The sequence below is a fragment of the Watersipora subatra genome, chromosome 2 (genome assembly GCF_963576615.1).
Source record: "Watersipora subatra chromosome 2, tzWatSuba1.1, whole genome shotgun sequence".
NCBI classification, from domain to species: domain Eukaryota; kingdom Metazoa; phylum Bryozoa; class Gymnolaemata; order Cheilostomatida; family Watersiporidae; genus Watersipora; species Watersipora subatra.
Window position 1 is genome coordinate 45,920,470 of NC_088709.1, and position 16,701 is coordinate 45,937,170.

General features: G+C 38.9%; 1 protein-coding gene across 1 annotated transcript in view; it reads left to right on the forward strand.

The window, feature by feature from the left end:
* Window positions 1-16,701, forward strand: part of LOC137387281 (sperm-associated antigen 1-like) — a 47,826-nt gene that overhangs the window by 16,302 nt on the left and 14,823 nt on the right. The window contains exons 8-16 of the mRNA XM_068073634.1: window positions 286-470; window positions 1,763-1,955; window positions 3,258-3,416; window positions 3,542-3,849; window positions 3,986-4,115; window positions 4,214-4,345; window positions 14,310-14,430; window positions 14,513-14,675; window positions 15,985-16,074. Of these exons, the coding sequence (XP_067929735.1) occupies window positions 286-470; window positions 1,763-1,955; window positions 3,258-3,416; window positions 3,542-3,849; window positions 3,986-4,115; window positions 4,214-4,345; window positions 14,310-14,430; window positions 14,513-14,675; window positions 15,985-16,074 (1,481 nt within the window). The remainder of the gene's footprint in view (window positions 1-285; window positions 471-1,762; window positions 1,956-3,257; window positions 3,417-3,541; window positions 3,850-3,985; window positions 4,116-4,213; window positions 4,346-14,309; window positions 14,431-14,512; window positions 14,676-15,984; window positions 16,075-16,701) is intronic.

The window sequence follows — 16,701 nt, forward strand, 5'->3', positions numbered from 1 at the left end:
GTTTTTGTTAATGTAAGGCGTCGCGCAACCATCCCTCTGCTGTAGCGCCCCTTGAAAACATGATCTGCTTGTCTGTCCCAGGTAGCACTTCGCCACTGGCACACGCAGGTATTGCTACACTCGCTGTATAACTACTTGATACTGTGTCGGTGACTTACTTTTTATTGCTATAGTACAGTAGTGACTTACAGTAGTGTCTATTGGTACACGACTTTGTCATGTTTATATCTACATCAGATTACCCTATGGTAGATACTCATTATATGGTTGTTGTTGTTGTTTTAGATGTTAGAATGAGCAAATGGTCTGATGCAATAGCAGACTGCAACCGTGTGCTTGCCGACGAAGCAGAAAATGTAAAGGCCTTACTTCGGAGAGCCTGCGCATATAAAAGCCTTAGAAAGTTTAGACCCGCCAAGGATGACCTTGAGGTTGTCTTGAACATCGAACCAATTAATAAACGAGCGAAAGTAGGTACAAATGCTATGGAATTGTCTGTTCAATAGTTCTTGCCATACTTTCAGTCTGGTTGCCAAGTTTATAAAATCATATTTGAGATGAGGGTGAGTTTGGCAGTTTCTCCGTCTGAAAGGCTTCGGCTCATAAAGGCTTGTCAAGATTTGAAACATTACACACTCATCTTACAGACCAGGTATGAATCCAGACTGGCTAAGGTGGACATGGCATCTGAAATTGATGGCTGCACATTGCTGCTGTGTTGAGAGAAAAAGTCTGACAGATTTTAAACCATGCTTTCAAATATTAATTGGAGTTTTAGAGGTTGTGTTTATCACTAAGATGTATCCACTGTTACTTGACAATAAGTTACTTTCTTGATTTCGACTTGAAGCTCTCTAAGGCAGTGTTGCTTCTGACCTTCTAACATTCATATAATCTGGGAAATATCTATCATAGCCTCGAACAGCCATGTTACAATACGGGTTGTTGAGTGTATTAATCAATGACTTACTTTTTATTGCTATAGTGCAATAGTGACTTACTTTTTATTGCTATAGTACAGTAGTGACTTACTTTTTATTGCTATAGTACAGTAGTGACTTTCTTTTTATTGCTATTGTACAATTTTGACTTACTTTTTTTGCTATAGGCATAGTACATCAGTGACTTGATTGCTGTAGACCTAGTACATGAGTGGCGTTACTGCTGTAGACATAGTACATTATTTTCTTTATATTTAAAGCAATTGACTATATCGCCTCTTCACTTTGGGACGAATTTGAAACTGAAATTTTACCCCATTTGCCAATTAAAACAGTTGGTTGATGGCCACTATTTCATAATTGTGTTTAGTTAGTTTCTAACATTTCTAGAGAGGAACTTGACAGATGTTTAATACAGTTCTTTAGCTTTTGATTTTTTGCTACTTTGTTAAGCTCTCTTGGTGGAATAAAGTTCAAAAATTGCAAGCCTTGATTGCTTATTATCACCATTCTAGCATTTTGGTTGGTATTCAATAGCTTTGGATTTGGCTTTTCATAGCTTTTCAATAGTGTTCAAAAAGGGTTTAATGCTGCTTTCAGCTTAGATTCACTCTCAACTTATGCTTTCCTTGACCTGCAGCTTGTTTCCTAGTCCATTTGTAGCCAGAGAGTTACGGAATTCAATCAAGAATTTCCCAAGTCGTTTAAGCATTCTACTAAATAATCTTTCATTGACGAGATCGGAGCTTCAAAGCAAGCTACTTGTCTCTACGTGTCATACCAAAATAGACTGACATGTGCACACATATGTATCTGTACAGGACATGCTGCGAGAGGTCAGCAAAAACCTTGAGGATCAGGACAAACTTAAAGCGCAGGGAAAGGGCAACCGGATGGTGATAGAGGAGACAGATGGGGAGAGCGAGGAAGAGGCTGAGGAAATTAAGATTCCAGTAGCTGCAGCCCCTACCCCCACTTCTCCTTTACAAAGCACCGCAGTGCCTGAGACTAAGAGTAAGCTATATGCAGTGGCATAATTTGCTGTGCTTACACAGTTGGCTACACACTTGTTGCTAAACCGAAATGCTGTTCATCTCTGTACATGGTATCACTTCCCTAAGTACTTGATAAAACTTTCAACGATTTTCGATTAAAAATGACAGCACCATTAAATATAAGTAAACGGTGTAACTCATTTAGAAAATGTGCTCACACAGCTTTGAGCATGCGCGTGGCACATGCAGAAAACTTTTCTGTGTGCTTTGAAAGGTTATCTGTTCTTATTCTATTTGTGTTTGAAATGAAAGATTTTTATCCTATTACGCTTGTCACTTGTTATCAAACTACCATTTGGATTTGCTAATGAGCTGTTTACCAAGCATTCTTCTGAAAACATTCACATCGCTAATATCAATTGTTTGTTTACATGTGCAGAACTGTTGTTCAAAATGCAATAGTTACATGTATTTCTTCAATATCATCTAATTTCGAAATGAAATGTTTGCATTATCTTTCGATAAAACTTCTTGGATTTGTTCTCGTCAAATCCTCCACTGTTCTTGTTTTCTCCTTGACCATCAGATAAATATTCTGTTCACTAGATTGTATTGATTGGATGTTCTATGCTTCTCCCTGATGTCCTGTTAGCTGTTTATACAAGTAGCCAACTTAACTAGGTATATAGCAGCTTCTCAACAAATCAATTATTTGCATTTTAAAAGTGTTTGGTTGTCTAATGCAGACAAGAGAGCTGGTCAATTATATACATGCACCAACAACTATTAATCATGTACTTTGTCATGTTATTTATACTAATTGACCAGCTCACTTGTCTGCATTAGACAACCAAACACTTTTAAAATGCAAATAATTGATTTGTTGAGAAGCTGCTATATACCTAGTTAAGTTGGCTACTTGTATAAACAGCTAACAGGACATCAGGGAGAAGCATAGAACATCCAATCAATACAATCTAGTGAACAGAATATTTATCTGATGGTCAAGGAGAAAACAACAACAGTGGAGGATTTGACGAGAACAAATCAAAGAAGTTTTATCGAAAGATAATGCAAACATTTCATTTCAAAATTAGATGATATTGAAGAAATAACTATTGCATTTTGAAGAACAGTGTAGGCAGATTATTCTTAACACTTTGACATGCTCTGTATGGTTCAAATTGCAGATTACCTCTCTGAATATAGAAGCAGAAAGAATATATAAGCAGAAACTATCTCCATGATGTTGCCATTTCTTTAACGTTTTTACCTTTTTCTCAATGGCGTTAATTGCTATTACAAATGACTTTTTTTGTAGAGGAAAACTCTGTGCGGAGGATTCCAATTGTGGAAGAGAGTGATAGTGAGTCAAGTGACGGTAGTAACAGCCCGAGAGATACTAGTGACAGCCTAAGAAGTGCTAGCGATAGTCCTCAGGAAGATAATAACCCACCGTGTGCATCTCTGGCCGATTTAGGTAATGCCAACTTTCACTTGTTTGACCTGTATGAATTTCTTTTGAACAATGCAAATATTCAATTTACTTTAATGGGCATCCATAATCACAGCTGCGTGTATATATGGTGAAGTTTTCCTATACAGAGTCAGCTCCTGGAAAAAGAAGCTTATCAGACATAATAGACACAGGCGCCAGCCGCAGTACAGCCGATGAAGATCAATTAACGCTCGACAGTGCAGCTCTTGAGAGTGACACAAGCGCTGCCGTTCCAACCTTGACGGCTCACCCAGAGGCTGCAGACCTGACAAGTGTTTATACAGTCAAACCTGGCTCTGAAGCCACCTTCGTTGAGCCTCTCCCTGATTCGTACACCGAGACTAGTTCCACAGGGTCTATCATGCATACACCCGGAACAGAGCCAAGTGTAAAGGAAGGTCTCACCGAGAATCAGGTTTGTGCCTCTTGGGGAAATACCTAATTAGTCTTCCTCATGACCCATCTCTACTTCATACGATCTAGCCCATCCCTACTTCATACAATCTAGCCCATTCTTACTTCATACAACATAACTTATCTTTGACTTACAGGTAGTACTGGTCCCAAGGCTGCCTGAAAAGGCGGAATTGTTAAAAAGCACAGGAAATGATCTATTCAAAGCCGGACGCTATGGAGAGGCTTCTGGCTACTATACACAGGCTTTGAATTTGATTATCGGAGGTGAGTTGACGGAAGCATAGAGCATAAATACATAGATCTGTCGTATATAGTGTTTGCTCTCCTGATAAATGCTGGTTCATGAAGTTCATCTTTTCTAGATTCAACTCTGGTCTATCATCAAGCAGTTTTGCACAGTAACAGGGCGGCTTGTCAAATTAAGACTGGTGACTGCAGGGCTGCAGTGAATGACACGACGACAGCGTTGGAGCTCATTCCGAGTAACACCAAAGGCATGACTCATTTTTGTTCTTTATATGTAGTGTTCTCGGTGTACTTCTGTGGCTGGAATTCATCATTGATTAGTTTATTTCTCAAAGATGAAAGGTTTTTAGGTTATTATTGATTTTTGTGTGGCTATAGCAGGAGAGAAATAGTGATCTTATACCAAGTATTGCAAGATTGGAGATGTTTTGATATACAGTCAAACATGGATAACTCGTCCACGGATAGCTCGAACACATGGTTAATTCGAACATTTCCTTTGGTCCGTTCCCACGTAATGATAAATTGCTATAGATAACTCGAACTCAACACTGTTAATTCGAACTGTTTTTTTGCCCAACAGCTACCGAAACGGTTGTTTTCGCTTTAGAAAATCACTTTATTCAAAGCCATAGAGGTAAACTTCATCTTTTCGTAATTCATAAGCGTCGTTATTACCACCATCGGCAAAATATTTTTGTCAACGACTTTTCTAAAAGTTTGGTGAAATTTGATTTATACTGCGATACGATGAATAGCACGGGCTAACCGGGTCACGCGCGCAAGAATTTTCGCCACGCACATACAAAACAAAAATCGCATGTTGTTCTGTATGTGCGTGGCGAAAATCCTTGAGTGCGTGACTCGGCTAACCCGTGATGAATAGTTTTCCGACGTTGATTCCGTGTTGAATCAACGTCGGAATGTTGAATGTTTAAAACGTCTTAAAAAATGTTGTAATTAAACGTATACGTTGTCTGAACTACAAAAAACTATTCATCGTTTGACCTAAACACAGAATACGTGTGTACATTCAATAAGTATCTATTAAAAAAACGTGAGTGATGTAGAATGTACGTAAAACCTCGTAAAACTTCTAATTGAACTGCCTCGGAGTGTTGCTCTTAACGAATCCCAGGTAAAGTAAGATAATCTTTGCATAAACTTCAAGAAAAAACGGCAAAATTGATCGTGGGTAAAACCCCAAAAGAAAAAAATGTCTTTTTTTTTAGCATTTCAACAACGATCAAGTTTTGCCAATGTCAATCTGAAAAACGTCCTGGCAATAACATCACCTCAAACAACAAACCAATCTCAAGTGATAGAAAAATCTCTATACTTTTTCATGAAAACGTTTTAAACTTTACATTAGAAGCATTTAATTTGAAACAAGCCATTTGTGCTTTTGATTTATATTATAGTTTGTATATGTACATGTATCTACTAATAAATAAGTAAATATATGGACTTGTGACAGTGCTCTGATAACTTGAATGCTCTGATAATTCGAACACTTTTGCTCGGTCCCTTGAAGTTCGAGTTATCCATGTTTGACTGTATCTAGAGAGCCACAAAGTTGACGATAACTTGTGCCACAAATGACTCTACTCCTACACTTTACCTCTCTCTATTACCATATTACCTTACTAGACTCTACTCCTACACTCTACCTCTCTCTATTACCATGTTACTGCACTCTACTCCTACACTCTACCTCTCTCTATTACCATGTTACTGCACTCTACTCCTACACTCTACCTCTCTCTATTACCATATTACCTTACTAGACTCTACTCCTACACTCTACCTCTCTCTATTACCATATTACCTTACTAGACTCCACTCCTACACTCTACCTCTCTCTATTACCATGTTACTGCACTCTACTCCTACACTCTACCTCTCTCTATTACCATGTTACCTTACTAGACTCTACTCCTACACTTTACCTCTCTCTATTACCATATTACCTTACTAGACTCTACTCCTACACTCTACCTCTCTCTATTACCATGTTACTGCACTCTACTCCTACACTCTACCTCTCACTATTACCATGTTACCTTACTAGACTCTACTACTACACTCTACCTCTCTCTATTACCATGTTACCTTACTAGACTCTACTCCTACACTCTACCTCTCTCTATTACCATGTTACTGCACTCTACTCCTACACTCTACCTCTCTCTATTACCATGTTACTGCACTCTACTCCTACACTCTACCTCTCTCTATTACCATGTTACCTTACTAGACAAAACTCCTACACTCTACCTCTCTCTATTACCATGTTACTGCACTCTACTCCTACACTCTACCTCTCACTACTACCATGTTACTGCACTCTACTCGTACACTCTACCTCTCTCTATTACCATGTTACTGCACTCCACTCCTACACTCTACCTCTTTCTATTACCATATTACCTTACTAGACTACTCATACACTCTACCTCTCACTATTACCATGTTACTGCACTCTACTCCTACACTCTACCTCTCACTATTACCATGTTACTGCACTCTACTCCTACACTCTACCTCTCTCTATTACCATATTACCTTACTAGACTACTCCTACACACTACCTCTCTCTATTACCATATTACTGCACTCTACTCCTACACTCTACCTCTCTCTATTACCATGTTACTGCACTCTACTCCTACACTCTACCTCTCTCTATTACCATGTTACTGCACTCTACTCCTACACTCTACCTCTTTCTATTACCATATTACCTTACTAGACTACTCATACACTCTACCTCTCACTATTACCATGTTACTGCACTCTACTCGTACACTCTACCTCTCTCTATTACCATGTTACTGCACTCCACTCCTACACTCTACCTCTTTCTATTACCATATTACCTTACTAGACTACTCATACACTCTACCTCTCACTATTACCATGTTACTGCACTCTACTCCTACACTCTACCTCTCTCTATTACCATGTTACTGCACTCTACTCCTACACTCTACCTCTCTCTATTACCATGTTACCTTACTAGACTCTACTCCTACACTTTACCTCTCTCTATTACCATATTACCTTACTAGACTCTACTCCTACACTCTACCTCTCTCTATTACCATGTTACTGCACTCTACTCCTACACTCTACCTCTCACTATTACCATGTTACCTTACTAGACTCTACTACTACACTCTACCTCTCTCTATTACCATGTTACCTTACTAGACTCTACTCCTACACTCTACCTCTCTCTATTACCATGTTACTGCACTCTACTCCTACACTCTACCTCTCTCTATTACCATGTTACCTTACTAGACTCTACTCCTACACTCTACCTCTCTCTATTACCATATTACCTTACTAGACTCTACTCCTACACTCTACCTCTCTCTATTACCATGTTACTGCACTCTACTCCTACATTCTACCTCTCTCTATTACCATGTTACTGCACTCCACTCCTACACTCTACCTCTTTCTATTACCATATTACCTTACTAGACTACTCATACACTCTACCTCTCACTATTACCATGTTACTGCACTCTACTCGTACACTCTACCTCTCTCTATTACCATGTTACTGCACTCCACTCCTACACTCTACCTCTTTCTATTACCATATTACCTTACTAGACTACTCATACACTCTACCTCTCACTATTACCATGTTACTGCACTCTACTCCTACACTCTACCTCTTTCTATTACCATGTTACTGCACTCTACTCCTACACTCTACCTCTCTCTATTACCATATTACCTTACTAGACTACTCCTACACACTACCTCTCTCTATTACCATGTTACTGCACTCTACTCCTACACTCTACCTCTCTCTATTACCATGTTACTGCACTCTACTCCTACACTCTACCTCTCTCTATTACCATGTTACTGCACTCTACTCCTACACTCTACCTCTTTCTATTACCATATTACCTTACTAGACTACTCATACACTCTACCTCTCACTATTACCATGTTACTGCACTCTACTCGTACACTCTACCTCTCTCTATTACCATGTTACTGCACTCCACTCCTACACTCTACCTCTTTCTATTACCATATTACCTTACTAGACTACTCATACACTCTACCTCTCACTATTACCATGTTACTGCACTCTACTCCTACACTCTACCTCTCTCTATTACCATATTACCTTACTAGACTACTCCTACACACTACCTCTCTCTATTACCATGTTACTGCACTCTACTCCTACACTCTACCTCTCTCTATTACCATATTACCTTACTAGACTACTCATACACTCTACCTCTCTCTATTACCATGTTACTGCACTCTACTCCTACACTCTACCTCTCACTACTACCATGTTACTGCACTCTACTCCTACACTCTACCTCTCTCTATTACCATGTTACCTTACTAGACTCTACTCCTACACTCTACCTCTCTCTATTACCATATTACCTTACTAGACTCTACTCCTACACTCTACCTCTCTCTATTACCATGTTACCTTACTAGACTACTCCTACACACTACCTCTCTCTATTACCATGTTACTGCACTCTACTCCTACACTCTACCTCTCTCTATTACCATGTTACCTTACTAGACTACTCATACACTCTACCTCTCTCTATTACCATATTACCTTACTAGACTACTCCTACACACTACCTCTCTCTATTACCATGTTACTGCACTCTACTCCTACACTCTACCTCTCTCTATTACCATGTTACTGCACTCTACTCCTACACTCTACCTCTCTCTATTACCATGTTACTGCACTCTACTCCTACACTCTACCTCTTTCTATTACCATATTACCTTACTAGACTACTCATGCACTCTACCTCTCACTATTACCATGTTACTGCACTCTACTCGTACACTCTACCTCTCTCTATTACCATGTTACTGCACTCCACTCCTACACTCTACCTCTTTCTATTACCATATTACCTTACTAGACTACTCATACACTCTACCTCTCACTATTACCATGTTACTGCACTCTACTCCTACACTCTACCTCTCTCTATTACCATATTACCTTACTAGACTACTCCTACACACTACCTCTCTCTATTACCATGTTACTGCACTCTACTCCTACACTCTACCTCTCTCTATTACCATATTACCTTACTAGACTACTCATACACTCTACCTCTCTCTATTACCATGTTACTGCACTCTACTCCTACACTCTACCTCTCACTACTACCATGTTACTGCACTCTACTCCTACACTCTACCTCTCTCTATTACCATGTTACCTTACTAGACTCTACTCCTACACTCTACCTCTCTCTATTACCATGTTACCTTACTAGACTACTCCTACACTCTACCTCTCTCTATTACCATATTACCTTACTAGACTACTCCTACACACTACCTCTCTCTATTACCATATTACTGCACTCTACTCCTACACTCTACCTCTCTCTATTACCATGTTACTGCACTCTACTCCTACACTCTACCTCTCTCTATTACCATGTTACTGCACTCTACTCCTACACTCTACCTCTCTCTATTACCATGTTACTGCACTCTACTCCTACACTTTACCTCTCTCTATTACCATATTACCTTACTAGACTACTCCTACACACTACCTCTCTCTATTACCATATTACTGCACTCTACTCCTACACTTTACCTCTCTCTACTACCATATTACCTTACTAGACTCTACTCCTACACTCTACCTCTCTCTATTACCATGTTACTGCACTCTACTCCTACACTCTACCTCTCTCTATTACCATGTTACTGCACTCCACTCCTACACTCTACCTCTTTCTATTACCATATTACCTTACTAGACTACTCCTACACTCTACCTCTCTCTATTACCATATTACCTTACTAGACTACTCCTACACACTACCTCTCTCTATTACCATGTTACTGCACTCTACTCCTACACTCTACCTCTCTCTATTACCATATTACCTTACTAGACTACTCATACACTCTACCTCTCTCTATTACCATGTTACTGCACTCTACTCCTACACTCTACCTCTCTCTATTACCATGTTACTGCACTCTACTCCTACACTCTACCTCTCTCTATTACCATGTTACTGCACTCCACTCCTACACTCTACCTCTCTCTATTACCATGTTACTGCACTCTACTCCTACACTCTACCTCTCACTACTACCATGTTACTGCACTCTACTCCTACACTTTACCTCTCACTATTACCATGTTACTGCACTCTACTCGTACACTCTACCTCTCTCTATTACCATATTACCTTACTAGACTACTCCTACACACTACCTCTCTCTATTACCATATTACTGCACTCTACTCCTACACTTTACCTCTCTCTACTACCATATTACCTTACTAGACTCTACTCCTACACTCTACCTCTCTCTATTACCATGTTACTGCACTCTACTCCTACACTCTACCTCTCTCTATTACCATGTTACTGCACTCCACTCCTACACTCTACCTCTTTCTATTACCATATTACCTTACTAGACTACTCATACACTCTACCTCTCACTATTACCATGTTACTGCACTCTACTCGTACACTCTACCTCTCTCTATTACCATATTACCTTACTAGACTACTCCTACACTCTACCTCTCTCTATTACCATATTACTGCACTCTACTCCTACACTCTACCTCTCTCTATTACCATGTTACTGCACTCTACTCCTACACTCTACCTCTCTCTATTACCATGTTACTGCACTCTACTCCTACACTCTACCTCTCACTATTACCATATTACCTTACTAGACTCTACTCCTACACTCTACCTCTCTCTATTACCATATTACTGCACTCTACTCCTACACTTTACCTCTCTCTACTACCATATTACCTTACTAGACTCTACTCCTACACTCTACCTCTCTCTATTACCATGTTACTGCACTCTACTCCTACACTCTACCTCTCTCTATTACCATGTTACTGCACTCCACTCCTACACTCTACCTCTTTCTATTACCATATTACCTTACTAGACTACTCATACACTCTACCTCTCACTATTACCATGTTACTGCACTCTACTCGTACACTCTACCTCTCACTATTACCATGTTACTGCACTCTACTCGTACACTCTACCTCTCTCTATTACCATGTTACTGCACTCTACTCCTACACTCTACCTCTCTCTATTACCATGTTACTGCACTCTACTCCTACACTCTACCTCTCTCTATTACCATATTACCTTACTAGACTACTCATACACTCTACCTCTCACTATTACCATGTTACTGCACTCTACTCGTACACTCTACCTCTCACTATTACCATGTTACTGCACTCTACTCGTACACTCTACCTCTCTCTATTACCATGTTACTGCACTCTACTCGTACACTCTACCTCTCACTATTACCATGTTACTGCACTCTACTCCTACACTCTACCTCTTTCTATTACCATATTACCTTACTAGACTACTCCTACACACTACCTCTCTCTATTACCATGTTACTGCACTCTACTCCTACACTCTACCTCTCTCTATTACCATATTACTGCACTCCACTCCTACACTCTACCTCTCTCTATTACCATGTTACTGCACTCTACTCCTACACTCTACCTCTCTCTATTACCATATTACCTTACTAGACTACTCCTACACACTACCTCTCTCTATTACCATGTTACCTTACTAGACTCTACTCCTACACTCTACCTCTCACTATTACCATATTACTGCACTCTACTCCTACACTCTACCTCTCTCTATTACCATGTTACTGCACTCTACTCCTACACTCTACCTCTCTCTATTACCATGTTACTGCACTCTACTCCTACACTCTACCTCTCTCTATTACCATGTTACTGCACTCCACTCCTACACTCTACCTCTTTCTATTACCATATTACCTTACTAGACTACTCATACACTCTACCTCTCACTATTACCATGTTACTGCACTCTACTCGTACACTCTACCTCTCTCTATTACCATGTTACTGCACTCTACTCCTACACTCTACCTCTCTCTATTACCATGTTACTGCACTCCACTCCTACACTCTACCTCTCTCTATTACCATATTACCTTACTAGACTACTCCTACACTCTACCTCTCACTATTACCATGTTACTGCACTCTACTCCTACACTCTACCTCTCTCTATTACCATGTTACTGCACTCCACTCCTACACTCTACCTCTCACTATTACCATGTTACTGCACTCTACTCCTACACTCTACCTCTCTCTATTACCATGTTACTGCACTCCACTCCTACACTCTACCTCTCTCTATTACCATATTACCTTACTAGACTACTCCTACACACTACCTCTCTCTATTACCATGTTACTGCACTCTACTCCTACACTCTACCTCTCTCTATTACCATGTTACTGCACTCCACTCCTACACTCTACCTCTCTCTATTACCATATTACCTTACTAGACTACTCCTACACACTACCTCTCTCTATTACCATATTACTGCACTCTACTCCTACACTTTACCTCTCTCTACTACCATATTACCTTACTAGACTCTACTCCTACACTCTACCTCTCTCTATTACCATGTTACTGCACTCTACTCCTACACTCTACCTCTCTCTATTACCATGTTACTGCACTCCACTCCTACACTCTACCTCTTTCTATTACCATATTACCTTACTAGACTACTCATACACTCTACCTCTCACTATTACCATGTTACTGCACTCTACTCGTACACTCTACCTCTCTCTATTACCATATTACCTTACTAGACTACTCCTACACTCTACCTCTCTCTATTACCATATTACCTTACTAGACTACTCATACACTCTACCTCTCACTATTACCATGTTACTGCACTCTACTCGTACACTCTACCTCTCTCTATTACCATATTACCTTACTAGACTACTCCTACACACTACCTCTCTCTATTACCATATTACTGCACTCTACTCCTACACTCTACCTCTCTCTATTACCATGTTACTGCACTCTACTCCTACACTCTACCTCTCTCTATTACCATGTTACTGCACTCTACTCCTACACTCTACCTCTCACTATTACCATATTACCTTACTAGACTCTACTCCTACACTCTACCTCTCTCTATTACCATGTTACTGCACTCTACTCCTACACTCTACCTCTCACTATTACCATGTTACCTTACTAGACTCTACTCCTACACTCTACCTCTCTCTACTACCATGTTACTGCACTCTACTCCTACACTTTACCTCTCACTATTACCATGTTACCTTACTGCCTAGACTACCATGTTACTGCACTACTCCTAGACTCACCCTCTGAGGTGATAAAGAGAGGTGAAATGAAATGGTAGGTAATCAATTTTTGGTCCCTTGTCCACCATATCACTTTTCTGGCAAATGATAGACCTCCACCGTAGATTTCCCTATAACGAAAATGATCTGCTCCGAGAACATTTGCATTATTGGAATTTTGTGTTATGCGAATCGTAAAATACAGAGAAATATTCTAATACTTTCAGATTTTCTGAACTTCACCTACTTGGCCTTCAAAACGAAAAAAAAACTAAACATAATTTTATAATTTAACCATTGTACAGTAACTATATTATTAGTTTGTATTGACAACCTTTTACTTTTTTTATCACTCACACTTGGTTTAGTGTCCATGATTACTGTAATTTTACATTAAGGGGAGTTCACACCTTTAATGTCAATTTAAATTGATTGTTTTCATATTTTTTTACCACAGAAAAGTCTACGTTGCAAAGAAAAAAAAGTATTGTGTATGCCTAAAATAAAGTAGAAAAAATAGTATTTTTTTATAGAACTATATAAAATACGTCACGTCGTTTATTCTCCCGATTTTAGCAAAAATTAAATCACTTTCAACGTTACCTATGGATTTATCGTTATTCAAATCGAATTAGAGAACTTGTACGGACTTCACAATTTACATTATATGGAATTTCTTGTCTTAACGACGCAAAAACTTAACATAAGTTCTATACGCTCATTGGAATTTACGTAAAAGGAAGTTCATACTTTATGATCATCTATTGTATTTGCAGGTGCTCACTAAGCTTTGTTAGCGTGAGATTTACTCTCTGAAGACTGGCATGGCAATTTTTATTTGTATACATTTCTTGCTTGGGGAGTCTCTGTGATGTGTATTAGTGTACTACCTGATTGTATGACATCCAAGAGTTTTGGAGTAGCAATTTTCATAACTCGGTATATGGTACTTTTAGCTCTCTTACGACGGGCTACTGCTCAAGAAATGCTGGAGCGGTACAGGGATGCTTATCTTGACTATCGACATGTCATAAATATTGACCCAAATGCTGTTACTGCCTATGCTGGCGCTAGCAGGTGACCTGAAGTGATTTCCTGACTGCCTTTCATATATTTATTGCTCACATGTACTCTGTTTACATCTGATGGTGTCTTTAAGGTGTGAGAAGATGCTCCTTAGTACTGAAGGTAACAAATGGAGAAGTACCTTACCAAAGATACCAAGTTCCTCTCACCTCCCTGTGTACGAGGTAGAGAAGGCGCCTGAAGACCATTTGGTAGATGGTTCTACACCTCAGGCACCCACACCTACTTCTTCAATTGTATGTTCTAGCCTATACATAATGAACACTCATTTCTTCTTGCTACTTCATCTCAATCTCACGAGTCGATCAACTCTAATAACATTCATACTATTAATAATAATACCATAAATTCCAGAGTACAAGTCGACGTGTCGTGTAAGTCGAAGTCTATAAGTTTCGCTCAAAAATCTTATTTTTGATATGTACCTGCCATACAAGTTGATCCCCTTCTCTGGTTCAAATCGTTTGATCGAGATATTTCAATTGGCATCAGAAGCGGGTGAGGCGTAGCTAAGGATATGTCATTGGATAATCAATTGTTTCATCAACAAAAATGCTCATGTTTTTTGTTGTCATCGGCAATACAAGAATTCTGGTGAACTGCAGAAGATGAAACTGTTATCTTCACCAGAATTGTTGTAGTCCTGTTGAAGATCGCAAGTCAGCAAAACAACACTTCGCCGTCGTGTACACAAGCGTCGCCAATAGAGCGAAACTGCCGTTTATAATAATTTAAAAGCATTTATTGTATTTAACAGCAAAAGCCATGTCGCAAGATATGTTTTCAACAGGAGTCGTGGATTCATGTACAAGAAAAAGGATGGATGATAGTGAATGTGTCAAATGAATTATCGAAGTGAGGGCTCATTAGCGGACACTGCGAAAAAAACATGGAATACGAAAAACCATTATTCCAGAAGAGGATATTTACAATGACAGTTTGAATGGTGAAGAATGAGACTTTGTGCTTGATCTATCTTATGTTGAGTAGAATTACTAGTATTTCCATAAATGAATCTCCATATGTCATATCATAGCTTTGATTTGTAAGTTTTCTCCTATCTGAATTACTAGAATATGTGTCATGAAAAATGTCACTGTAGCATAAATCAAGGATGGATTTTTGTACATAAAATTTGTGTTGAATTTTCGACTTATGTGCTGGAATTTACGATAATAGTCGTAGTAATATCACCAGCAGAATATGTAAATAACAAAAGCTGTTATGAAGTAGATCCAAGGCCACAGTTTATAGGGTTTATTATTGCTGTTATGGCACCATCCAACATTACTGTCAGGAAGACTGATCAAGACAAGAAACCTTTCAAACTCTTTGGGTTGCTGCTGGTATGTCAGAGTTGGTGCTGCGAATATTCGCAATTCACTGATGACACCACTATCTCCTTTGATCTGGGTCAGCCAACACTCAGGAAGCTGGTTTACTGCCAGAGGGTAGTTGTTGCAGCGATTGTAAATTTAAGACTCAGCTGTGTTGTTGACGAGTGGTGTAACATTTGTTGTAAACTTTATCATCGTTGTCTTCTAGAATGTTCCACTGGCTGAAGCCATACAAGTCGCTGAATCGAATGATGAAAAGTTTCAAAGATTAAAAGAGGCGGGGAACCAGTACTCCAAGGTCTGCTAGCGTATATACATGTATATACATATGTATTAAACTGTTCTTTTGGCTCTACCATCGATTATTATACTGTTCTTTGAAAATGAACAAGTACTAACATTTCGAACTGACATTTCAGTGATCTGCAAGTAATTTGTTAAAGAATGAGTATATTTACTGCTCTGTAGGTTCTCTTGGGGTCGATCAACAAAACCACTAGATTTAAGATTTCGTTGCACATACAGTGTATATAACTTCATATATGCAAATAAGATGTATGAGGACAAAATGAGGATTAATTTAATGTATAATTTAAGGCTGTTGACTAAATTCACAATGAATAACACGTTTGTAAATGAGAATTTTAATTTTCTAACGGAGGGGTCTAGTCCATGCACCACTGTAGATCATTGTTATCACTAATGATTGATTATTGATCATAAAAAGAAATTGAGTGCAACTCAATGGAATATTAATTTTAACCATTTACCCCTGTAATTTATCTATATAGATATTTCTGTGCTTGCTTAGTCTCAATCACTCTATTTAATTACTGTTCTTTATAATTCAATTCATAATATCAATCTATGTTTTATAAAGCACTGTTCTCTACACTCTAATAGTTATCCATATGAATAACTCTAT